We start from the raw sequence: 27,769 nt of genomic DNA, 5'->3' as shown, positions 1-27,769 counted from the left end.
AAATATATAGTCAAAAGAGTGAATAGAGAAATTAAGATCAATCACTCTTATAGTGAAAAAATGTATCAAAAGGAGGGGTCTGGGAATTTTCCAAAGTCTACCCTCTCATGGGTCAACATGTTTCGCATCCTGGTGGTCCAAACGGATCCAGTGATGCTTCATCAGGACCTTATATGACTATGTGTATCTCCTAGGTACTAAGGGCCACATATATTTCCGAACAAGGTATACAAGTTACTATAAGCCCGCAATTAGCTGGGGGGAGTAACAATCACTTACATGAACGTGGAACCAGTCGTTCCTAACTCGTGCCCGTCCTAAACTTGAAGACGCGCATCCTAGGAATACACAGACCAATGGTCCAGCGCTAAATGACGTTTTTGTCTGCTGCTGTGACCAGGAAGTAACCTACCCCGGTCCGTGGTTCCCGAAGATTTCCAGCTGGCACGCAGATCTGTGTGAATTTAAATATTGACTACAGTATTCTGAGATATTGTGAGGCACATTCCACTCCATCGTTTTTTGCTTGTCTGTCCCATTACAGGATGGGACAATCCATGTGAGAATTAATTTGGCCCAACCTTTCAATTGACATTCTGTTGGAACAGCTGGGCCAGGGAGCGGTGCAATTTTCAGCTCCTCAGGCAAAATAGAACTGTGCCAATGGTGCAGTCCCCATATAGGTTTTTAAGGTAAATTGGCAATACTTTCACCTAACCGCCAGATGACTCAATTAGGCACCTTCCTTAGATCCACAAAGGCAACAAATATAAAGCATACAGCATTTAGTGTACTTCTGGTTTTTAGTGGTAGACCACACAATGTGAATAAGCTAAGACAGTCATGTCTCTCTCAGGCAGTGACTCAGCACTGACCTCTCTAAAAGTCAAACAAGACGTCCAGAAATAGTCTGGTCACGTCACAGGAATATTTGTGTGTATTGAAGAAGCCATGAGCCGCTGCTCTGAAAGAGATCAATGTTGTGATGATGCTGAGAGTCGATGTGTCCAAGTATGTGAAGCATAAATAGATGTTGTGCCAGCCACAAATTCTCGATGCCTCACAATTCATAAATAGGAATCATGTACTACTTTAGAGAAAATATTAACTCCTGTGATGGAAACCTAGACTGCATCATGTATATGTAGTGCAGTCCTAAAGGTGTATTTCTCTTCATAACCCCATCACACAACTAATGCAATAAAATTAATAATAAAATTACAACGATCATTTATGTAGCCCACTTTAAGCATCCAGTGTCTCCTCTCGGTGCAGCTTAGTAAGAAGAAGGGCCACTAGAATGATGCAGTTCTGTGACTCTGGCATTTTCTGCAGAGAGGCAGATCCTTTACCGAGGTCATCTGTTCACTTTTAAGTTACTGACTCTTGTGGTCATGTGTTAAACTGGTACTAATAAGGAGAAATCTTTGCTCAGACTGTATTAGTGTGTGTTAAATGACATGCGCCCATGTAATGTAACCAATGCTCACGTAAATCGCTGTAATACCTTTGTATTGAGTTCACACTATTTGAACTCTATTTGAAGAGGCCCAATTTACATCCAAAGGCTAGAGGTGTTTTGCTATCAAGCTTGAGGCCGTGAAGTGCTTGGATCTGGAGTCATGACTCCTCTTCTACCATTTTGGAGACAACACCTTTCGCCATCTTCTTGCCTAGAGCTAACCTATGGGCTTGGTTGGTGACTCTCCGGGGGTTAGCAAGAGCTATCGCCTACAGAACGAGAATGTCACAGATTACAACACTGATGTAGCTTTTTCACCTCTTCATCTCTGCAAGGTCAATGCAAATGAATTATAGTGATTTTGTTAAGAATGGCACCTGCTTTGCAGCGCTATGAAATGGCAGAACCAGTGGTACCAAAAAAAATGAGTTATTCCTAGACTGCCCCAACACGCACCAGACAAAGAACCCTAGGAGAGAGGATGTGGCGTAAGGGCCAGAGCTGCGACTTTGGAGCCGGGGAACATGGTTTGAGTCTCGGCGCCGGCTCAACATCCTGTGATTCTGGGTAAATCATTTAATCTCCCCTTGCTACCAAAAATGAATGAGTTCTTGTGTAATGTAACGGGTACTCATGTAAAGCGCTGTAATACCTTTGTATCGAGTTTACACTATATACAACGGCAAAATAATACGCTCCAATACCTTTGTGGCGAGCTCGCCCTACATAAAAATGCACAAAAAAAAAAAAAAAGACCCTGCAGACATTGCAAAGAAACAGCAGGATGGCCGAAAACAAGAAAGAGAAAGAAACAACATACCGCCATGAGCACAAAGCAGCAAGTCCAAAGAAAAAAATAGTGCCCCACATTAAGATACATGGGCGATAGTGCAACAATACATGTAACAGGGTCAGTCTCCAAGGTGGTAAAAAAAACAGCCTCAAGGCGGGACAAATGTAAAGCATTTACCAACGACATCAAGGGATTTTTAAAAGGCACGCCTAGGAACGGATTAAAGTGATGGGAGTGAGCAGTGCTTGCGTGCTGCTATGCTCCACCTAAAAAAGAGCCCGCTTGTTCCTTGGATAGTATTAAAAGATATCCATAATTCGGGTAGTGGGCCCTCGCACCTATGAGTGCGCATTAATGCTGTATTGAAGATAACTGCACCGCTGTTTATTGGTCTCTTTTATTTTATCTGTCTTCCTGTTTCCATCCCTCTCGCCTCATCTCCTTCCTCCTGCTCTTTCTCACATCCCTACCCACTTCCACTGTTTCCCACTCTCTCGCTCATTTGTCCTTATGCCCCTCCTCACTTTCTTTTCTTCTTCTCTCCCTGCTACCCTTCACCCTCCCCTCTTTGCTTTCCCATTTTCCGCTCTCCCACACATCTCTCCGTTTTATATGTCTGTTATCTACATTTCTCTGAATATCCCTTTAAACTTCTTCTCCTTTCAATCTCCTTCCCACTTTACATCAATATCTTGGTTATACTTTTCTCTCTCTACCTTTCTCTTCTCGTTGCTCCCTTTTGCTCTGATTAACGTATAACTGCAACTGTTTTTCCTTTTTCTCTCTCGTTCTAATCTCCTTTGTCCTTCCTCTTTTTCCTCTACTTGCTACTTCTCTCTCCTTCCGACTTTTCTACCTTCTCTAATTCTCCCTTATCCCCACGTCCATTTTTCTTCATCCTTCTTTGTCTTTCACCTCATTTACTTTTCTTTCTTTGTGTCCACTCCACTTCTGCGCGGTAACAAACAAAACAGTGACAAATTAAAATGGCTTCATAGAGGAAAGATTCTATCCACTTTTCAAACATCCAAAAGGCGTTGGTTAATTCTTTCCATTTGCCCGTAATGGGCTCACCTTCTTAAATGCCTGACTTCACCAGCATTTTTAAGGGAGGAGGTTGAGAGGTGTGTCTCTATGGAACAAATGGGTGCTTTATAATCCAGGAACACCCAGTGCTGTTCTGAGGCCTCCGTCATTAGTTTGGAGTAAAGACACTGTGAACCCTGAGCACCTACACAAATACCTTGTACTCCTCTGCAGCCTCATCTATGGGACTTGCTTGGTGAGTTTTGTGATCCTTGGACTCTCGGCACACCCAGCATATCAACCTCTGATCTTCTTCACAGAAAAGCCTCAGCCTCTCTTCGTGTTTTTCGCACAGGGTTTCCTCACTGGGCTTAATCGGGGGGCGATGGAGCTCTTTTGCAATTTCCACAATGTTTCCAAGTTGCCTGTTGGGCCGGAGATTTCTTACGAGAGACGTTTCTCTGCACTGCGGGCATGGGAAGTTGCCATCTCTTCCCTCCCAGCTGCGAGTGAGGCAGGAGCGGCAGAAGTTGTGTCCACAATCGATGGTCACCGGATCACTAAAATATTCCAGACAGATCGAACAGCTAACCTCTTCCTTGAGATTCCCGAACTGAGATGCGGTTGCTGCCATGATCCCGGAAACGTAGTGAGCCTGAACTAAGTTTCGTTTTCTCTCCCTCTGTCAGCCAGTACGTGTGTCTCCACCTCCCTAGGCATGCTGGGGCTTTCGGTTTTATATGGAAGGCACTGAACACACCAGGGGTCTGCCTGGTGGCCTGCAGTGCTGCTGCTCGCTGTGTGCGAGGGAATTATGAATTCGTGTGCCGGTGAGATGGACTTGAGTGGAAGATGCGCAGGGGCGTAGCTTGGTCAGTAAGACTTGGGGGGCCGGGGACTTCAGAATTTCAATCAGGCTGACCTATAATGGTTAAATACACTCATTATACGACAAGCAGGGTGCACGAGTGGTAGGGTGATCAGAATTTTAAAGTCGAAAATCGGGACATTTTATAAAAATCGAAAAAGGACTATGTAGGAGGCTGGCCTGGTTTGTAGTGGGGACCTTATACCAGGTCCAGTTATCCCTCATTAGTGAAGTAGTAGTGTTCTAGCAGCTTAGGCTGATAGAGGTAGCTATAGCAGAGCAGTTTAGGCTGAACTAGGAGACATGCAAAGCTCATGCAATACCACTTATAGTTACACAGTACTGATACACAAGTAAAGACAATACTCAGTGTTACCAAAAATAAAGGTAGTTTATTTGGGTGACACAGTACCAAAAATATCTTAGAGACAATACTCCTTCTGGAGGTAAGTATTATACACCATATATACACTAGACACCAAAATAAAGTAAGTAATTAGACATAGGATAGTGCAAATATGAAATGCTATAGAATGCATTGGGAGAAAATAGGTCTGGGGCAACACAAACCATATACTAAGAAAGTGGAATGCGAATCACAAATTCCCCACCTAGACAAGTGTAGTGTGTGCAGAATCGCTGGGAGAGTAAGAATACAGTAAAGGTAAGTAAATTACCCCACCCCAGAGCCCAGAAAAGCAGGAGTAAAGGACTGCAAGTTTCATTAGGACACACTACACCTCGTGATTGGGATTATTGAAATAACCAACCAAGTCTGCAAACAACAACTGCTGGATTCCTGGACCTGAAGCCCTGCAAAAGAAGGGGATCAAGTCCAGAAGTCAAAAGAAGTTCCAGGAAGGGCAGGAGCGGGTGCAAAAGAAGAGCCCCCCGTTGGACGATGACTGCAGAAATGCACCCTAGGAAGATTCCAGCTGGTTCCAGTGTGATGCAATGGATGTCCCACGACGTGAAGATGGGTGCAGACGTGATTTCGTGTTGGAAGTCTCCAACAAGCCTTGGTTACGACAAAGGTGCGTTTTGCGTCAAAATGGCACTGGCTGGACCCAGGAGGGACCTGGGGGCCTCAACTCTGTGTGAGGAGGAAGAGAGGGCTCTCAGCACTTTAGAGAGCCCTCAGGACACCATACAGCACCCACAGGAGTCCCAGGACACGGGGACAAAGGAGGTGCAAAATACGGTTGGTGCAGCACTGCAGAGAAGGGTCCCACGCTACCGGAGGTCAACTCAGCAAGTTGAGCGTCACATGATAGAGTGCTGGGGACCTGGGCCAGGCTGTGAATGAAGGAATTTTGCAAATAGTACACAGAGGCCTCAGGAAGTGAAGAAGACGCAGTGCACAGGTGTACTCTCATTCTCAGGGAAGGCAAGGTCTTACCTCCTCCAAATTGCGTCAGCAGGACCTCAGGACAGTCTGTGTCAGTGGGGTCCACCCTCTGTGTTACAAGGAGCACACTCATCGCTGTGAGAGGAGTCCAAAAGTACCGGTTGTTGACTTAGAAGGTGCCTGTGTGAGCAGGGGAGTGACTCCGTCACCCCACAGGAGATTTCTTCGGTCCTTCTGGTGCAGGATGAAGACAGGGAGTCCTCAGAGCGTGTACACCATGGAAACTGTTGCAGTTGCTTGCTGGAGCTGAAGTTGCAGAAGAAAAGTATCCCTTGTGAATACTTTGTTGCTGTTACAGCGGTTCCTGGAGCATGCTGCGGTTCATCCGAGGTCAGAGGATGAAGTAGTAGTTGCAGAGGATTCCTGCTGGAAACTTGCAAGTAGAATCTGAAGAGAACCCACAGGAGAGACCCTAAATAGCCCTGAGAGGGGGATTGGCTACCTTATCAGGTAAGGAACTATCAGTAGGGGTCTGAGCTGCTCAGACCCCAGGAGGGCAGAACCCTGTCTGTGAGGTGGCAGCAGCTGTAGCTGCAGTGCAAGCCTCAGAGAGCTGGTTTGGCAGTACTGGGAGTCCATAGTGAAGCCCCCAGAATGCATGGAATTGGCTCCCTGATACCAGTTTGGAATGGGGGGGGGGACAATTCCATTATCTTAGACACCTTACATGGCCATATTCGGAATTACCATTGTGAAGCTACATATAGGTATTGACCTATATGTAGCGCACACGTATAATGGCGTCCCCGTACTCACAAAGTCCCGGGAAATGGCCCTGAACTATGTGGGGGCACCTTTGCTAGTGCAAGGGTACCCTCGCACTTAGTAACTTTGCACCTAACCTTCAGCAAGTGAAGGTTAGACATATAGGTGACCTAAAAGCTACTTAAGTGCAGTGAAAATGGCTGTAAAATAGTGTGTGCACTATTTCACGCAGGCTCCAATGGCAGGCCTGTGGAAGGGTTTGTCTGAGCTCCTTATGGGTGGCAAAAGAAATGCTTCAGCCCATAAGGATCTCCTGGAAACCCAATGCCCTGGGCACCTAGGTACCATATACTAGGGACTTATAAGGAGGGTCCTGTGTGCCAATTGAAATTGGTAAATGAAGTCACTAGCCTATAGTGACACATTTAAAAGCAGAGAGAGCATAAGCACTAAGGTTCTGGTTAGCAGAGCCTCAGTGACACAGTTAAGCATTACTGACAACACACACATTAGGACACAAACTATGAGCACTGGGGTCTTGGCTAGCAGGATCCCAGTGAGAATGGCAAAACACACTGACATATAGGTTCTTATCTATGAGCACTGGGGTCCTGGCTAGCAGGATCCCAGTGACCCAGTAAAAACACACTGACACACACTCACAAACAGGCCAAAAGTGGGGGTAACCATGCTAGAAAGAGGCTACTTTCTCACAGACTACAACTTTACTTCGAGCGCGCAGAATAACATCAATATAAAATTAAAGCAGAGGCATGAAAAACATAAATAACATGCACTTTTTAACGCCAGTATCATGCCTGTTAATTAAATTGTTTTAACAACACCTGCGTGGGAAAAAATAAAAAGGCATCTAATACCGTTTTCAGAGACCCTCTCTAAAAACCAGGACCTGAGCTCAATTTCCTGAAATCTGCCGGGACAGCTGGTGAAAAACCTGGAATGTCCCAGCAAATCCAGGAGGCCTTGTCACCCTAATGAGTGGGGCCTAGAGGGCAGTGGAAAGGGAGAGAGAAATGTGTGAGTGTGGTGTTTTTTTGTCTGTGTGTATTTAAAAATACCTGCTGAGATCCAACTCATATTTCACAATACCCAACTGAAAGCACCTCCGCCCAACTATTTATAAGAAAATGCATTTATTAGGAGGGGGTGTTAGCGTGTCGGACCTTAATAAGTAAAGTTACAAGGAAACGCGAATAGGTCGATGAACCTTTTGACTTGCTTTGAGGTTTTCCCACCATATGGCCCGTACATACATAGATCAATAACCAATAACAATCAATAACATTAGTAATCGATAGGAGTCAGTGAATGTCACACACCATGAATTTGCAGTCATGAATAACCACACCTTTATACAAAAGTTTGAATATTTATCTCCATATATTAACAATGGTAATGTAACGTAGGTTAATCTCAAATACAATTGATAGACATACCAAAACAATACTGGCTGTCCAAAACGGTGAAAGAAACGCAATCTAATAAAAACTTGAGCTACTACACATTCTAAGGTTACAGTACAAATTAATAGCAAGAATAACTGCGCAGACGATATTACATACATTTAGATTCAGCAGAGAAAAGACATCAGTTGTTATTATGTGCAGCAAACTTCATCAGTGAGAACCCTAACTAACATCAGATTAGCACTGTATGTTTGGGTTTCACGCAAAACAATTTTAGTTAACACAAATTTGGAAAACATCTAACTAAGGCTCTATCAAAATTAGCAGTTGGTACCTAGAAACAAAATCAAATAGACATAGCTTTCAGTAATGTCAGTATATACCTGTCCTCAACAGGGTTCAGCAAACTGTGACAGTCTTCGTCAGCAGGACATCGGTCTGGTCAGTGAGGCATCAGGATTCAGCATCAGAGATCAGAAAAAGCAAAGTCTCTCTAAGCAGTTCAAAAGAATAAAGCTAACCTCTCAAGAAGAATAGGGAGAATGGCGTATCTCTTTACAGTGCAGTCTGGCTAAGTTAGATTTCCTCTAACTATTTTCCACATCCAAATTGGTCAGATGAATCTCATGTTCACACTTTGTCCAAAGAGACTAAAACTTCAAATCTACATTTCTATTAGTACGTGCTTCACATGTCGGTGATTGGCTCCTTTCGTTCTGTTATTATCCGGTTCGTCAGGTAACAACTCTCCAGTCAGAGTCCTCATTGTCTTCTCCTGGGAAAGTCAGTCTTACACACATTGCATTAAACGTTGTTGCACTAGCAAGTACATCATCTCCTAACAAGCAGTTCTCATGAGAAAAACTTTCAGCTACGAGTATTAGGTCAGCACAGTGATAAATCACAATTTAATTTTCTAAGCAGACTTTTTATTAAACGCTCAAGTAATGCAGCTTGACATGAGGCCGTACAACTAGGCCAAGACCTCGCTAAGTTAAGGCCTAATAAAGCTATTACATAATGCATAACCCTCAATATGACATATTACTAAATTACTGAAACATAAGCTCGACATTTCAAATGAATTAGCCATTAATAAGTACACTTTGTGAACATTGGCAGCCACTCTGGTAGTCGCATCTTCAAAAGCGTTCATTATTGTTCTCTAAGTTAGTACATTTTCTACATAAATTCAATACCCAAAACACATGAATATTAATGAATAAAATCATTGCTAAATTCAGCGTTAACAATCCCTCCTCTGGTGACTAAATATGTAATCACATTATATCTTCCCACACAAATTTTTGCATCAGCTAAAATTTGTCATTTCAATCTCTTCAAATCTTTGTTCCCTTTTTGAATTTTCCCTAAACAAATTTTCCCTTTTTTTTCTTGCCTCCTCTGATTATTCTTTGTCTTCTTTAATTTAATCCTTTTACACAATTTAAATATTCCCCATGCTCCATTTATGCAAATCACAATAATCATTATCCCTTGTATTATTTTCAGTAGTATCCCTTTCCCAGTGTTGCTGAGCCAATTTACCACTGAAGCAAATCCTTTGCCAACTTTCTCCCAAACGCATGGTTCTTTCAACTCTTTCAAATCAGTGCTTTCATTAGTTAGGTTAGTAAGTAAGCTTCTAATTTCTTTAATATTATCAGGAATAAACGAACAGCAATGCCTAGAATAAAGCATTTTGCAAACTCCGTCATCTTTTGCTAAAAGAATGTCTAACGCAAGGCGGTTCTGAAGAGTCATAGCTCTTTCCTCGGCCAATTCTGTGTCTATTAGGAGTGTGGCTCCTAAACAATTTGTCAGCATGTTACCCACAAAAGTAGGCAACTTTTGAATGTTTATCAAATTTAGAACAACTCCTACTGAAGGAATCATTGCTCCAAAAATATCTCCCACTATACCAGAAGGAGACTCTCTCCTTTGTCTAATGTGATGTAACTCAGTCACTTTCAGAAATTTCTTATAGTTGTCTAGTTGAAAAATCATTGGGAAAGCTATCCCCAAGTAACATGTGCCATACCATCCTCTTCGAAGACAGTAATAAGCATTAGACCCATAAATGTAATATATGCCAGGAATCGCTAGATCCAGTCCATTCAACATAAATGTCCACTTACTCTGAAACAAAAACACATGTCTACATTCATTCGCTTCCACAAACAAAGTGTAAGTGCGAGATTTAGGCCTATATACACAAAGCTTCCCTACATGTTGCGCATCTAAAGCTAATCTCCCTTGTGTTTTTGTTGCACTATAAGCATAATCAGCCTTGGAAGTCCTTTTCTCTAAACCCTTCTCTAATTTCTCCTTCAATTACTTTCTCCTGTCATCTGTGTGATCTAAGAAGCTCTTTTCTAAAGGTGTAAGCAAGCATGTCAGGTTATTTCTGTGAGCGTAAGCTGTCCCAAAAGTTAATGTAGGCTCGAAGAAACCCCTAACTAATACTATGTCATTATCCTTGGCTACTCTACTCAGGTACCTAATTATGGGGACAAACGAAAACACCACATCGTGGTTGGAGTGAAAGTACTGAATGTACTCCTGGTTATAGAATCTTGTTAGTAACAGACTACAACTTATCCCATAAGTTAGAGGCAAACTATGATAGGTAACTCCTTCTTTGACTGATGAAGGAATCTGCGTACACACAAAACAATTCTTCGCATCCATCGTCTCAACATACTCACTCAATAAGCAATAGAAGACATTAGAAGAAAGTTCCCCGTGAGCATTATCTACATGCAGATACTTCTCGTCTAACCTAAACTTCTCTATTGCTGTCTCTAAAGCTGAAGTATGGTTGGCTTCACTCTTCAAGAACAGTCATGCCCACAATCAATATCACGAACAATATCACACATACAATTGTCAAACCAACACTTGTGTATGTACAGCACCTGTTTTTACTACCCTGCTGGCTAATGTTACTCATGATCTGTAAAGAATCAGAAAGTAGAAGAGAACATTTAGAAATTATGCAGCAAAAAAAAAAAAAATATCTTCTTTCAGCAGTTATTTACAGCTTTCAGTCTCACTTACAGGATCCTTTGTCAAAAATCGGTTTAGCAGCTTGTCAAATCAGGTTTTTCAAAAAGGTCATATCAGGTTATCAATGTCTTTTCATGTTACTTTCGACAGTCTCTTTCTCTTGGCACTTTTCTCAGATTGTTTCAACAGTTCACTTCATCAGCTTCCTTCAAGTGCCAAAATATTAACCTGGACTGTCTCGATCAAAACAAAAAGACAAAAATTATTTCTGCCATTCACTTGTAGTTGCATACGCCCATTCAGGACCTGTGTACCTTCAACTTGATATTCTCTTTCTTTTCAACCTCCAATCACCTTGCAACTCTCCTTCACTCAGATCTTCTCTCCTTTTTGTATCTACTTCTTCCTCGATTGTTGTTTTCAATAACTGCTTCTTTTCTCTTTGCTTGTGATTCCGGCCACTTATGTCCTTTCAGTGCACCCTTTGTCAATGCTCTTCCCAGTGTTGAACTTGAAACTTCTTCTTGCTCTGCAGGATTTTCTCTCGGCGGACCTGCAACTGGTTCAGGAGGAATCAGATCACATTGGCTTTGATCCGCCTCAGCTCCTAATCCCTCGGGGTCTGATGTTTGCTCTGTTTCTCTCTCGACTTCGTCTACTTCTGGGAAAGCCCTCCTCTGACTAGGCTCTCCTGTTGCCTCATTTGAGATTGGCTCACTGTCACCCTCCAGGACGTCTTCTCTTTTGTCTCTTACAGGCGTGACTGAACCGTTCCCAACGGGCTCAGATCCAGCCTCAGTTCCTTATTCTTCTCCTTCTGGCTCTGAGGCTCGTCAGGTGGTTGTTGGTACTCTCAACAACTCCTCTTCATCACCCAAAGGACATGCCACTTTTCTCGTGTGGCTTGCGTGGATCCAGTTTGGAATTCCAGCGCACTTAACAGCCGTGGTAGTAATCAGAACTACCTGGAACAGGCCTTTCCAGCGAGGCTCCAAACACGTCTTCTGGACCACGACCTAGTCATTGGTTCTCAGGTTGTGCCCTGGGTCATGGATCGGTGTCAGTGTGGTGGTTTCCACCTGCTGAGAGAATGAGCGAACTACATCAGCCAGAACTTTGCAGTAGTCCAACACCATATCATCTGTAATGCTCACAAACGCATTCGCAGGCACTGCTGGCAACGTCATTGCTCTGCCCATGAGGATTTCATGCTGTGACAATCCTGTCTTCCTGTCGGGTGTGTTTCTAATTGTCATCAGTACTAACGGCAGTGCGTCAGGCCATTTCAGATTTGTGGACGCACACATCTTTGCCATTCTTGACTTCAAGGTACCATTCATCTGTTCCACTAGTCCTGATGCTTCTGGGCAGTAACTACAATGCAACTTCTGCTCAATGTTCAATGCTGACACAGTAATTTAATTACTTCATTGTTGAAGTGACTTCCCCTATCTGATTCTTAAGAGATCGGAAACCCAAACCGTGGTATCAGTTCCCTAAGCAATAGTTTCGCTACTGTGAGGCTGCCATTTCTTCGTGTAGGGTACGCTTCAATCCCGTGACTAAAGATGCAGATCATTACCAACACATATGTCAAACCTCCACACACAGGCATATCAATAAAATCCATTTGCATTCTGCTGAATGGACCTCCTGCTCCTCCAATGTGGCTCAAATTAACCACGGTCTCTTTTCCCATGTTCATTTGTTGACAAATGACGCAATGATGGCAAACTGCTTCAGCAAATTGTCTAAACCTTGGATTGAACCAACTATGTTTGAACAGACGAATCATTGCATCCCTCCCAACATGTGCTTGACCGTGATAATACCTAGCCATTTGAGACAAAAGACTGTTGGGCAAAACTAATTGACCTTCTTCTGAAACCCACAATTCATCTTGTCTCTGTACACATTTCATTTTGCTCCATGAACGTTTTTCTTCCCTGTCAACATTATTCTGCAATGTTTTCAATTCTTCCAATGTGTATATTACTTTTAATGCAATACTTGGACATGTTTCATCTTCTTCAGGTAACGATTCCCACTTATCTTTGAAAGATATACAGTTCAATGCACAAAAACTTGCAATTTGATCCCCATATCCATTTCCCATTGACATGAAATCTTGCAATTTCAGATGAGCACTGCATTTCACCAAGGCAATCTTTTCAGGCATTTGGATAGCTAGCAACAATTCTTTAATTCTTTCACCATTTCTTACTGGTGAACCAGAAGAGGTAATGAAACTTCTCTGTGACCGCAACTGGCTAAAATCATGGTCTATTCCAAATCCATACTGGCTATCCATATAGATGGTAACCTTCAGCTGAGCAGAAACATGGCACGCTCTAGTAAGGGCTACCAGTTCCGCTACTTGTGCAGAATACACTCCTCGAAGCTAAGATGCTTCCAGGATACCAGTAATTGGGCACACAGCATATCCTGCTCTTAGTGTTCCCGTATTCTCTCTTAGACATGAATCATCGACAAAGAAAATTTGGCCATTTTCTTCCAATCGGGTGTCTCTAATATCAGGTCTTGGTTTTGTGCACAGATCAGTTACTTCAAGACAATCATGCTCAATGTCTTGCAACTTTTCAATTTCAAAATTTTCATTTGGAAGCAAGGTTTCCTGGTTCAGCACTATACATCTTTTCAATGACACATTTGGTGACCCCAAAATAGTTGTCTCATAACTGGTCAATCTGGCACCTGTCAGGTACTGGGTTTTCATTTTTGTAAGTAGAATCTCAATGGAGTGCGGGACCATGATAGTTAAGGGTGTCCCATCACAATGCCTTCACTCTGTGTGAGGCTCTGTCCAACAGCTGCAACTGCACGCAAACAACCTGGTAAAAGCTGCTGCGACTGGGTCTAAAGTAGCCGAAAAATATGCTACTGGGTGGTTTACAGCTCATGCATCACGCTCATGACAAAACAATGTGAAAGACTTAGGCTCTCATTACAACCCTGGCGGTCGGTGATAAAGCGGCGGTAATACCGCCAACAGGCCAGCGTTAAAAAAAATGGAATTATGACCACGGCGGAAACCGCCAACACATACAGCCACTTTAACACTCCGACGGCGGTAGCAGCAAACACCGCGGCGGTAACCGCCAACAACCAGGCGGAAGACAATGTACTGCCCACTGTATTATGACACACCAATCTGCCACCTTTTCCTGGGCGGTACCAATGCCATCAAAAGCACAGCGGAAACAGTACACAGAAGGGAAAAGACTCACCTCTCGACACTGCAGATCTTCCCCATGCTGGTCTACCTCCTCCTCCACCAGGAACACGAACGTCGGCGAAGACGACCACGGTGAGTACCACACCTAACACACAAGGGAGGGGGGGAGGAAAAAGAGAGTGACACACACACACGCAACATCCCCAGCCCCAACACCATACACACAAACAGATGCAACATCACATATATACCACGTAACTCTCAGGAATAACGCAGGGACAAAAGGAATTGATTAAAGTGAGTAAAATATTAGAAATTTAGATAAATAAGTCCTTAAAGCACTAAACAGTATGTACAATATATACAAATGGAGGGACAATGCCCACTCCAAAATGTCCGTGGCCCACAGGGCCATAACACATAGGCCAAGGCCACACTTGAGTCCTGCCTCAATACGGAGAGAACACTGCAGGGGCATCAGGTCGAAAACACACAGGCACCTCAGGGGGATGGGGAATGGGGGGGCACCTCAGCCGGAAGATGGTACGAGGCCACTGCTCTTGGAGGTGGCTACATGCCCTCTGCAATGACTTGGGGAGTGCACTGCACTTGGGGGTTTGCCCACTGCTTGGAACTGGGGAGTGCAAGGCCACAGTCTCTCAAGTGGGTGGTTTGCCCACTGCTTGGTCCTGGGGAGTGCAAGGCCACAGTCTCTCAAGTGGGTGGTTTGCCCACTGCTTGGTCCTGGAGAGTGCAAAGCCACAGTCTCTCTAGTGGATGGCTTCCCCACTGGTTCTGGAGGAGTCCTGGTGCCCAGTGTGCTTCATCCTGGCAAGGAGGGGTGAGTGGATGCCTTCTTCCACTGGTTCTGGAGTGGGCATGTGCCCAGTGTGCTTCATCCTGGCAAGGAGGGGGTGAGTGGATGCCTTCTTCCACTGGTTCTGGAGGGTTCCTTGTGCCCAGTGTGCTTCATCCTGGCGACGAGGGGGTGAGTGGTGGCTTCTCTACTGGTTCTGGAGAGGGCTTTGTGCCCAGTGTGCTTCATCCTGGCAAGAAGGGGGTGAGTGGATGCCTTCTTCCACTGGTTCTGGAGGGGTCATTGTGCCCAGTGTGCTTCATCCTGGCAAGGAGGGAGTGAGTGGATGCCTTCTTCAACTGGTTCTGGGGGGGGGGCTGGTGCCCTGTGATGCCCTGTGATGCTGATCCTGGATGGTGCAAGGTCACAGTCTCTCACTTGGGTGTCACACCTACAGGTGTTGCAGGGGCCAGGACGCACTACAGCCCATGTAGTCACAACTACACACTGCTCGCCGGCGGTGACGGCTGCTCAGTGGATGGCAGTTGCGGGGGCTGCCGGCGGTGTTGTCAGTGGTGGGGGGAGGCTCCAGCCCCAGGCACCAGATCCACCCTGCCTGCGGCGTCAGTTCCTTTTACATTGGCCTTGGCAGCTGTTGTCCCCTTCCTGCCCTTGGTAGATGGTGGTGCCTCCTTGCCTCTGCCAGCTGGTGTTCCCTTCCTGCCCTTGCTGGCTGGTGTTCCCTCCTTCCACTTGCTGGCTTGTGTTCCCTCCTTCCCCTTTCTGGCTGGTGATGCCTCCTTCCCCTTGCTGGCTGGTGGTGTCTCCTTCCCCTTGCTGGCTGTTGTTCCGTTCTTGCCCTTGCTAGCTGGCGGCCCCTTCTTGCCCTTGGCAGGTGGAGCAGGCACACTGGCTGTGCTGACGGGTGCCTCTTTGGAGCCTCTCACACCTGCAGTAGCTGCAGAAACTACAATGGCCGTGGACTGGGTGGCTGAGGTGCTGGGCTGAGTTCTGCTCATCCTGGCCCGAAGTGAAGGATTGGGGGTGGAGGGGAAGGGGCAGGGAATAGGTCAAGGGTGGTGAGGAAAAGCCTTTTAGGGACACTGGGGCTGGAAGAGGGTGAAGGTTTGGGAGTGGAGGAAGAGGGAGTGGTTGTAGGAGGTGTCTGTCTGCTGTGTTTGGGTGCAGGTGCATGGGCTGGATGCTGTTGTGAGGTGGATGGCTGTTGGGTGTCTGAGTGCTTGCGTTTGTGTACTTTGGGAGGAGGGGGCACAGACACAGTGGGAGAGGACACAGGGGACGTGTGCATGGATGAGGGGGTGGTGACTGCCAGTGAGGGGCGTGTTGTGATAGGTGTGCTGGTGATGGAGGTAGTGGATGAGGATGTAGTGCATGCAGGTGTGAGTGGAGACGCAACTGTGAGGAAGGTGGGCGAGGAGGAGGAGGGGGACACAGTGGAGGCAGTGGATGTTGGTGTGTCTGCATCTGGATGGTGCTTGTGTGAGTGCCTGTGGGATGAAGTGTGGTGCTTGTGTTTGCCTGAGCCACTTCTGTGTGTTATTTTGAGTGCAGGCAGGTCTGAAGGTGTGCTTGGGATAGGTTGGGGTTGAGGGGAATGGGACTGGGTAGAGGAAGTTGGAGGGGGGAGGCTAGAGACAGGGACAATGGCTGCCATCAGTGAGTTGGCCAGAGCCTGGAATGCTCACTGTTGGGATGTCACGCCAGAGTGAATGCCCTCCAGGCATGCATTTGTTTGTTGCAAATGCCCTGCTAGACCCTGGATGGCATTCAGTATGGTTGACTGCCCAACAGAGAAGGATCTCACGAGGTCAATAGCCTCCTCACTGATGACAGCAGGGCTGACTGGGGCAGGGGCTGAGGTGCCTGGGGCGAAGGAGATGCCCACCCACCTGGGTGAGCAGGTACGGGAAACTCGCTGAGGGGCTGCTGGGAGGGCGGTGCTGGTACGGGGGTGGCAGCTGCACCTGTAGTTGGGGTGGGCACAGAGGTGTCCGCCACCGCCAGGGAGCTTCCATCGTAGGAGGTGTCGCTGTCAGTACTGTCCCCTCCTGTCTCTGTCGTGGTGCTCCCCTCGCCCTCCGTCCCACTGGTGCCCTCACCGTTGGTGGATTCGGTCTCCAGGCCCATGTGGGATGCAGCTCTCTCTGTCCTCTGCCAGATGACGCTAATGCACAGAAGGGCAGGGTGACAAAACAAAAAGGGGAGGGAAAGAGAGAGGATACACTTGGGCAATGCCAGCAACAACACTACCATTGGCGTACACAACTCACAGGAGACAGCCATATGCACTAGGTCATGCACTACCAGTTAAAATGCTAGTCACCAGGCCATGGGATACAATGCCTAACGCCTTTAGCTGCACACCTGAAACCCTCAGGACCCTGCCCAGTATTAGATGCCCACTAGCATTATTGGGGTTGGAGTGCATCTGAGCTTGCCCATCATGGAACCTACCCTGCCATGTTCGCCCTGGCCTAGGGGCACTCACAGACCCACATCCCCACCCAGGTAACCCCTTAACGCACGCAAATTCATGATTCTGAATCTGTACCAACCCCCTTGTGGCTGCTGTGATGTGTTCAAGCGCCCATCCAACTCCGGATAGGCTACCCCCAGGATGCAGAACATCGGGGGGTCAGGGTACGACGGGCACCCCTTCCTCGTTGGGAGGCCAGCCCCAGCTGGGCCTCTGCCGTCTTCCTTGCCCAGCGGTGCAGGTCCTCCCACCGTTTGCGACAGTGGGTGCTCCGCCTGTCAAAGGCCCCCAGGGTCCGCACCTCCTTGGCGATGGCACACCAAATACCCTTTTTCTGATGGGCTCTGACCTGCAGAAAAAGATATATAAGAATAGGTATTATTCATACCGCCCGGACTGTTATACTCATGGCCCACCATATACCTCCCATCCCTTTACGCACATACATTGCCCACCGAACATGCAGCACTCTGCCCAGGACCCCTCAGCCCCCACCCCTACACGAGGCTTGCACACACAGCACTCCATAAATTCATGCCCCACGCATCGTGTTCACAGGGTACTCACCTGTTGGTCTGGAGGACCATAAAGTAAACGGTACTGGGGTAGGACCCATCCACCAGTCTCTCCAACTCCTGATGGGCGTGTGGCAGAGGTGGAGCCTGTGGACAGTGATGAAGAGGAGGCAGAGGAAGAGGATGTGGACACCAGAAGTACTATAATTCAACAGTACTTCCAGTGACACACAGGTAAGACACTGTAACTTCAACTTCCATTGCAGTTTTGTGTTGGACATTGTACATGGCAGTCTGATTTTCCAAAATCTATGGCCACTTACTGTACCCTTTGGCATCTCTATTTTCAGATATCTGTGCCCCACTCTGGCTCCTGGTGTGTTTACTGCTGCCAACTACAGGTCATACCTATGTATATATCTGTACATTTGAATTGCAATGTTTACAGCTTGTTAAACTAATACATTTTTCAATCAATTGACAGACTCCATACTTGTATTAGTTCCAAGGGTGTTTATTTCTGTGATAATAAGTGTAGGGGGTATTGCAGTGGGCTGGGTTGATGGTGGAGGAATGTCCAGGATAGAGTCCAGTCTATTGGTATCACAGATGCATTGTCCAAGGGGGCATAGGGAGTGGGGCAATGGCAGTTCAAGGTGGACAGGGTGACATAGTGGGACACAAGGGTGACATTCAGGGGAGTCTTATTTCCTGGCGGGGTCTTGGCAATGTTCTCTGGCTTCTGCTTGGATCGCAGGGACCTTTTGCGTGGTGGTTCCCCTTCTGCAGGGGGAGGAGTGCTGGTGGCCTGTTGTTCCTGTGGTGGGGCCTCCTGCCCACTACCGTCAGCAGAGGTGGAGGGCTGTTCATTGGTGTGGCTAGTGTCAGGGGCCCATTGGTGTGCCACTGCCTCCCTCATGGTGTTGGCCATGTCTGTCAGCACCCCTGCAATAGTGACCAGGGTGGTGTGGATGTCCCTCAGGTCCTCCCTGATCCCCAGGTACATTCCCTCCTGTAGCCGCTGGGTCTCCTGCAACATGGCCAGTATCTGGCCCATTGTCTCCTGGGAATGGTGGTATGCTCCCAGGATGGTGGTGAGTGCCTCGTGGAGTGTTGGTTCCCTTGGCCTGTCCTCCCCCTGTCGCACAGCAGTCCTTCCTGCTTCCCTGTTGTCCTGTGCCTCTGTCCCCTGAACCGTATGCCCACTGCCACTGACCCCAGGTCAGATCGTCCTATGTTTGTGGAGTTGCCTGGGATCCCTGTAGTGGTGGACACACTGCTGATTGACATGTCCTGGGGACAGAGGTATGGGCCTGCTTTGTAAGTGCTCTGGTGGTGTTTCCTGAGGGGGGAGGCTCTGTGGTGGTTTGGGGCTGTGGCTGGGTCACCAACAGTCCAGAGGTCCCTGATGGGCCAGGTTGTTCATCCTGATCCACGCATGCAGAGCTGCTGTCATCACTATGGGCCTCTTCTGGGGGGGGCTGGATGTTGCTGGCACCTCCTCTCTGGTGACGTTGTGTGGGGGTCCTGTGGGGATGTAAATGCAGTGTTATTGTTTCTGCATGTGACATCTTGTGCATGGGTATGTTTCCCTCAATGGTTGTTATTACCAAGGCAGCTTTGGCTTGTGTGAGTTGTGATTTGGTTGGCTAAGTGATTGTCACTAGTGTGCATGCTGTGGTGATGGGTATCCATGCAGGTCTGTGATGGGGGTCCATGCATTGGTGTTGCATGCAGGGCTTGGTTTTGGGATGTGTGGGTTGTGATGGTGGGGTATATGTGAGGTGGAGGAGTGATGGGGGCGAGGGTAGGAGTTTGTGATGGCATGCAGGTAGGGGGGGTGAAAGTAGTAAAGATTTGACTTACCAGAGTCCAATCCTCCTGCTACTCCTGCCAGGCCCTCAGGATGCATGATCGCCAAGACTTGCTCCTCCCATGTTGTTAGTTGCGGGGGAGGAGCTGGGGGTTCACTGCCAGTCCTCTGTACAGCTATCTGGTGTCTTGCAACCACGGAACGCACCTTCCCCCGTAGGTGGTTCCACCTCTTCCTGATGTCATCCCTTGTTCTGGGGTACTGTCCCACAGCGTTGATCCTGTCCACGACTCTCCACCATAGCTCCATCTTCCTAGCAATGGACGTCTGCTGCACCTGTGATCCGAATAGCTGTGGCTCTTCCCGGATGATTTCCTCCTCTGAGAACCCTTGGGTATCTTTGTGGTGCCATGGATGTAGTGTGAGTGATGTGTGTTAGGGTGTGTGGGGTGATGTGTTGGGGTGTGTGCTGTGAGGTGCGTGGATGGTGTATGGGTGATGGTGTTCTGTGGCTCTGGTTCTGTGGGTGCTCTTGGTGTCTCAGTTGTCAATTTTATTTTGTCGTAAAGGGTTGTGGGTAGTGTGGGTGTGTGTTTTATAGTGTTGTGGGTGTGTGGGTGTGGTGTATGTGTATGTGTCAGGTGTGTGTAGTTTGAATTGTCCAATGTGGTGTTGTTTTGTTAGAGTGTGTGTATTTTGAGCGGTGATGCGTGTGTCATAATGCTGTGGGCGTATTTCTGTTGGCGTAACGTTGTGGGTTTTGGTACCACCATTTTATCACTGACCTTTGGGCTGGCGGACTTGTGTGTGTGTCTATATAGTGGCGGATTTCTATGTGTGGGTCATAATACGCGTAGCGGTATACCACTGCGGTCACGTTATGTTGGCAGCAGTCAGCATGGCAGTAAGCAGCACTTACCCCCAATGTCATAATGAGGGCCTTAGTGTAATCAGGCATACCCAAAGCTGGAGCTTTGCAGAGACTTTCTCTCAATTCAGCAAACGCTTTCATCAAGCCTGGTCTAACACTATGGGATCGGTGACCTCCTTGTAGGTCAGCTTCTGCGGTGGTCTCGAAATGACTGAAAAATTGGGAATCCATTGGCGGCAGTAGCCTACCATCCTTAAAAACATCCTGAAATCTCTCTGTGTGGCTGGTGGATCCATCTGCAAAATGGCTGTGACCCTTTCTCTAGATATTTTCCTTGATCCCTTCTCAATCTGGTGACCCAAATATTTCACCTTTTTCTGACACTACTGCAATTTAATTGGAGACACTTTATGACTATTCTTTACCAAAAGATTCATCAAGGCAATTGTGTCATACTTGCACTCATGCCTCATTTTGGATGCAATCAGCAAGTCATCTATGTACTGTACCAAGGCCGGTTGGAAAGGCAATTCTAACGACTCCAAATTATTTTTCAAGATCTGGTTAAATATGGAAGATGACTCGAAACCAACAGTAAACTCGGTCTAAAAATTTGAAACAAAAGAGAAATTGGCTGTCCTCATGAAGAGGCACAGAAAAATGAAGCTTGCGACAAGTCTATGATGGTGAACCATTCAGCATCACAAGGAATCTGAAACATTATCACAGCTGGATTTGGTATCACAGGGCAACATTTGATCACAATGTCATTTATTTTTTCAAATCCTGGACAATTCGAACTTTCCCACAGGGCTTTTTCAATCCCATTACCGATGAATTACACAGGCTGCTCAACACTTCTTTCAAGAGCCCTTGGTTCACAAATTCTGCAATTATCTGGGCAACAGTTATAAGGATATCCTGTGGCATGTGGTACTGGGGAATCTGAGAGAAAATCGTATTCGGCTTTACAGGAACTTTAACTGGCTCAACTCCCTTCATCAGACCAATCTCTTTCCCTGTCAGATCCCACACTTTCTCTTTAACTGTTCCCTGTAAATCAGGAGGAAGCTGCTTCACTGTGAAAACTGGAAAGAAATTAATCAGGGGGTACTCCTCATTTATTGTTTCACACTCTGTCTCTGGAGATGGGTCATCTTCATCATCACTGTTTATCTGTATCTCTATTCCATCATTTGAGCAAGTAATTGAGCACCTGGTTTTACACAGCAAGGCTCTTCCCATTAGGGATACCGGACTTAAATCACAGACTACAAATTTATGCAATCCTCTAAAGTTGCCAATTTTAACCTGAACTGGTTCTGTAATCGGGTTGGTCAAATACTGATTTGCTACTACTACAATCTGGACTGTCCTTCCTGAAAGGGTCAAATTCGGAACTTCCGCAGATCTTACTGTAGAGCCTGTAGCTCCTGTGTCAACCAAGAATAAAACTCAGTGACTCATGACTTTTCCCTTCACATAGGGGCCTTTCTGATTTACTTCTAAGGAAGCTGCAAGCAGACATTCCTCCTTTTCCCAACTCTCACTCACCCAATCATTGTTTCTTCCAATCTCAGTGTGTAACGCAAATTGATGAACTAATGTTATTACTTCGGTTGGACCTCTGACCTGTTGAGTAAGCATCACCTGCTGCTGTTCCATTGGAGCTTGAGGTATTTGAATTTGCTGTCTAGGTACCATTGGAACCTGCTGCTGCATCAGCTGCAACTGTGTCATTTGTACAAGTGGCATTTGCACCTGTTGTATTGGTTGAAAACTTTGCATTTGAATTGCATTATTTTGAAAATTCAGATTATGACCTCTCATTCTCGGTCCTCTCTAGTTTTGGAACAAATTGATGTCATTAGTTTGCTGAGCGACACCTTCCTGTACCATCATCCGACACTCCCGTTTCCAATGTCCGACCGCTCCGCAAGCGTGACAAGTCAACACTCTCTTCATTCCCTGCACAACATTGTGGACCACTACAGTATTCAAATCAGGGCTACGGTTTCTATTACCTCCGCGACCTCTACCTCTTATCTGATTTTGAAACTCCACATTTCCCTGCTGCTGCTGTGGAAAATTTCCCTGCATCCCTGTTTGTGCAGCTTTAATCTGCATCACCATCGCCTTTTCCTTTAACTTTCTCTGCTTCAACTCAATCTCCTCACTACAGTACTTTGCATACTGCAACACCTCATCAATCGGCTTTGCTTGCCAGCAAATCATATGACTCTTAATCATCTGGCTAATTTCGGGGCTCAATCTTTCCACAAATCTGAACACAAAATGAATCATGTCTTTTGGCTCGATCGTTTCTGTACCACTGTAATGCTTGAATGCCTGCAACAATCTCTAATAATACGCATGTATTGACTCCTTTGCTTCCTGAGCTGTCCTGTCTATTCTCTGCCAGTCAATGTTTTTGGGCAAAATTCTTGTTTTCAAAAATTCAATCACTTCATAGTAATATTTCATTACTTCAGGGGGCAACAAACTGTAACTTGATCCCTCTCTGGTTCTTTTGTCGGCCATTCTATACTCCTCTTACACTCCATTCACAGATCAGCTGGGACCTGACTACTATCTCTAATAGAGTGTTCAAGTCTTCCCAAAGGCATTTTGCAAGTTTCACAAACCTGTCTGCCTGCTGGTACCATTCCACTGGCTTCTCTCTCAACCTGGGGTAGTCATTCGTAAATGACAGAATGTCACTTCTGGTCCAAGGGACATGAACAAAATTCCCTCCTGGAATCTCTCTCATTGGTAAGATTTTCACTGGATCCTTGTCCTGCTGCACATTTGCAGTCAGCTCAGCAGAATCACTTTTTCCTTTATCACTTTTCTTTGCTCATCTGCCTTCCCATTTGTCTAAGGCGCCCCATGTCTGGACACTTTGGAGTAACTCCCTAAGGTGTGCCTTCATCCCTGCAGATCTCATGTGTTTCAAGTCTTTTGCATCACATTCCAACCTATAATTCCTTTTCAAATGTTTTGTCTTCTCTATTTCTAAACCATACTTCTCTGCCAGGTCTGCTAACTTCTGGTGCTCATTGCTCACTTCCCTTGTAATTTTCGTGCACAGATATCTCAACTCTGCTTCTGTGTAGGACTCTAATCTTTTCACACCCATAGTTCCCTCAATGAGCTCACCGCATTTGAGGCAGTAAAAGTGGAGTTGGCTCTGTCTGTAACAATGTCAGTTTTAGAAAAACCTGTCCTGTAGACACTATTAGATTTGTGGCAGTTTCCACAATAGGCACATCAGGGTCAACTCTTGTGACACTCGACTATGGCACCTGATTCTGTGCTCCTGGAGTAATAGGTACATGAAGACTACTCTGCATCGGGCTGTGTGTCACGTTCGGATTAACCTATACTAGACTCATTGTTGCATTAACCTGGGTCGGAGCCAAAGGATCTGCACAGGTGCTCAGACCACTCTTGTGTGCTTCACATGGTGGGGGATGATTTCTCAATAACTGTAAAATAAACTTGTCGTCTGATTCTTCCTCCTACGCCAAAGATTTCCTAGTCTCCCCAGTTTTCCGCTCTCAACTCTTGGAAGGGCTCCTGTTTGAGTTACTGGTAGCTTTTCTTCCTTCTCTCTCACTGTCTTGTGTAATTGATGGAAACATCTTAATTCCCTGTAAAGTCTCGGTTCTCCATAATTTCGACCAATGTCCCATCTAGCCCCTGCTAGTGTCTTTTCTGCCTTTCTCATCCTCCTTTCAAATTTCTGTTGCTGTTGCTGTCTAGCTACTAACTCCCAATCGCCAATGCCTCGAACTGTGCTGGTCTCGGATGGGGTTTCAGATCATACAATACCCTCCTCAGATTCTCTAAGCTCCTCAAATTAAATGTTCCATGGACAGAAAACGCTAAGCTCCCATCCTTCTCTGTCACTTTGCACCACTGCTTTAACCAAAGACGTGGTGAGACACCCTTTTCTTCAATTACAATATAAGCTGGTGTACCTTCTGGCGGTGCAGCATCCTCTATACTCGTGGTAGAATACACATCTCCCCTTAAAGCACTCTTTAAAGATTTGAAACTTTTCATTTTTGCAACCTTTATTTTATTCAAAATCAAATCAGGAAGTGACTTTTAATCCCAGAATTCTCTTCACCCACCTTCTCAACCAATTGCGCTTCACGGACGGCTGCCAATCTATGCGCGACCCTTCTCACTAACCAACCTATCCCAGCGTGGCTCCAATGACGTCACACTCACACGTACTGCGACTGACAAAGTCTTGCGGCTCGTCCTCCTACACTCAGATTCACACTAAAATAATGCAATTTATCGCGAGCACTAAACAAAATCAAACCCAATTTGTCTGTTTCCTACAGGTAAGGTAACACAATCGCTCCAAAAACTTCACAGATTTTTCACTGACAGAGTTTCGCTCTAACAGCTACTCCTTCTTTCTTAACCTCCCTGATTCGCAAACAAAATTCAACCTGCAAATTTCACTCTCAACTGATCAGTGGGTCTGTCCTGGTGCACACAGGACTCTCCAGATCTCAGTCGAAAAATTATTTCACTCACTGTGACGCCGCGCTTCACCACGGCGTCTCTTTCTTCGACCACGGTCGGATCGCGCTTCCGATTTTCAGAGCGCCGTCCTCCGCGTTTTTTCCCCGCTTTGGCGACGCGTTCCATGACGCATATTTTGCGCTCCTGGTCGCGTCGCCCTTACCTATTTTAGGGGATTCTCTTTTCTTCTGTCGGTGGCGGTCTCTTTCTTGTCTCTTTTTTTCCTTTTTTCTTGGTTTCTGTGTTCTTCATTTTCCTCTGTGTTCCTGCTGGTCTCCATGTTGTCTTCTTCCTGGTTCCATTTCCCAGCATGCCCTTTTCTTATATACTACATCCTTTTCCCTATACTTTTCTATGGGCTTTTCCCAATTCAAGATGGTGTTGTTTAATTTCCTGTGGAGTCACTTCCTCTTTTCCAGTATATAAGTCACTCAGTCTTGCTCTACCTTGCATTGCAAACGCTTCCTTTTGGTGGTGCTCTTTGCTCCTGTTCGTCGTTCCAGTTTTTGCGTTTGGAGATTTTTGCCTTTTTCCTGTTTTTCAAGTCCTGTTTTTTCTTCTTTTTCATGAGTTCCTGTTTTGAGGTGTTTTTTCCCCATTTCTTGGGGTTTTTCCTCTGGGACTCCTTCTGGAGGGTACGGTCTGCTTAGGTGTTCTCTGTCAAGCGGCACTGTGACTACTAGAAAGGGTCGCCCCTGTCTGGGATTATCCAGAACCAGCAGAAGACCGGGTGTTTTCTCCAATCCTGCATCCAGAGGTGAGAAGCAGAGTGCATTTCGTGACAGATTGCAACGCCAAAAGATCCTGCGTTGCGAGGCAGCCATGGAAAGACCACAGGGAGAGGCGGCAGAAAATGCACAGGCCATGCTGCAGACAGTCCAACAACAGGCTCAAGAGTTACAGCAATTACGGGCTGAAAACACTGCACTACGACAAGTCCTGTCTTACCGGTCAATGGATATAACGCCTGTATCTGCTGCTACTCCTCGATATTCAGGAGATCCTCTGAAGATAAAGGAGTTTCTGGATGCCTTAACAGTATTCTTTGCTTTTCGTCCAGTCCAATTTTCCTCCGATAAGGCTAATGTGGGCTATCTGATCAGTGCCTTGTCTGGTCATGCACTTGCTTAGGCGACTCCTCTGGTCTCTGCGGAAGATCCAGTCCTGACTAATCACCCTGCTTTCTTGACTCTCTTCAAACAGATGTTTGAAAGGCCTGGGGTGGAAGCAGCAGCTGAGGAGGCCTAATGTGATATACAGCAGGGCAATCAGGACGTTATGCAGTATATAACTCGTTTCAAACAGTTGGCAGCCGAAACCTCTTGGGTGGAACGCACCTTTGTAACCTTGTTCCGACGAGGTCAGTGTGAAGAAATTAAAGATGAACTGGTACATTCTATTCCAGCCCGTTCCTTAAAGGAATTGATGGATCAAGTCATGAACATTGAATATAGACTACGAGAGCGCAAGATGGAGAGAAGAAGAACGTGAGTTTCATACCAGCCTGGTAATTCTCGTACCAGCAGTCGGCGAAAGGACGATGTCCCATCCGAAGCCTCTCCATCCTCTGTTGAAGAACCCAGGCAGATTGATCTCGTCCGTGGTCCTTTAACTGAATCAGAAAAAGGAGGATAGAAGACGAAAGGGACTTTGTCTGTATTGTGGTAAAGCTGGCCATCTGATTCGTAGTTGCCCTGTTCGTCCCTCCAGACCTGCGGGAAACGACAACTCCCGTCCCATGTAAGGAGGAAGGAGACGGGAGGAGCTGAAGTACCATCGATATGTTCCTCCATAGAAAGTATGTCCACCCTGTTTATCCTCTCGGTCACGTTACAAAGTTCACAGGGTCAAGAAGAACATCTCCTAGCGCTCATAGATTGTGGAGCCAGTGGAATCTATTTGGATGAGACCTGGGCTAAGAATAAGGGAATTCCACGTATTCCTAAAGAAACCCCTGAGCAGGTACACACAGTTGATGGCTCTCCTTTAACCTCAGGTCCTGTGGTGGCCTCTACTCAAACACTCTGTCTGACATTTGGGGGGCACCAAGAACATGTTTCCTTTGACCTTATAGCATCACCGAATCACATCATGATTTTAGGAATACCCTGGTTAACCCGGCACAACCCCTATATCAATTGGGAAAAGAGAACCATATCTTTAACATCTTTGTTCTGTCAGCATAACTGTTATTCCACTAACTCCTATTGGGCTCCTAAAAGGTCCTGTCAGTCAACTAAGGATAGTACTAACACCATAAATATGATTCAGGGAGTTCCAGATTGTTATCAGGAATATATTGGGATCTTTCAGAAACCCAGTAATCCCATTCTACCTCCTCATTGAATCTATGACTGTGCTATTCCATTGGTTCCCGATGAAGTCGTATCTTTTGGTCGAATGTATTCATTGACAGACCAAGAAAAGAAGGTGCTCAAGGAATACCTGGATGACAACTTACAGAACGGGTTAATTGCTCCTTCTACGTCTCCTGCTGGGGCTCCTCTTTTCTTCGTCCCCTAGAAGACGAAAGATCTGCATCCATGTGTCGACTTTCGTGGACTCAATAAAATAACAATTAAGGAACGTTACCCTTTACCCTTAATTCGGGATATATTGGATGCCATCCAAGGAGCCAAGATGTTCACCAAATTAGACTTAAGGGGTGCCTATCATCTTTTACGAATCAAAGAAGGAGATGAATGGAAAACAGCTTTCTGTACCCCTTTCGGACACTAAGAGTATCGTGTCATGCCTTTCGGATTGACCAATGCACCTTCTGTCTTCCAACGATTCATGGATTCAGTGTTCTCTGACTTATTAAACCAATATGTAGTA

General features: G+C 46.2%; 1 protein-coding gene across 1 annotated transcript in view; it reads right to left on the bottom strand.

Moving 5' to 3' along the window:
• LOC138292676 (E3 ubiquitin-protein ligase TRIM39-like) overlaps positions 1-3,982 on the bottom strand; it is a 75,643-nt gene extending 71,661 nt beyond the window's left edge. The window contains exon 1 of the mRNA XM_069231392.1: positions 3,499-3,982. Within this exon, the coding sequence (XP_069087493.1) occupies positions 3,499-3,915 (417 nt within the window). The 5' untranslated portion in view covers positions 3,916-3,982. The remainder of the gene's footprint in view (positions 1-3,498) is intronic.
• Between the last annotated feature and the right edge of the window lie 23,787 nt (positions 3,983-27,769).

Source organism: Pleurodeles waltl, chromosome 4_2 (assembly GCF_031143425.1).
Source record: "Pleurodeles waltl isolate 20211129_DDA chromosome 4_2, aPleWal1.hap1.20221129, whole genome shotgun sequence".
Lineage (NCBI taxonomy): Eukaryota > Metazoa > Chordata > Amphibia > Caudata > Salamandridae > Pleurodeles > Pleurodeles waltl.
This window is presented reverse-complemented; position numbering and strand designations above follow the sequence as displayed.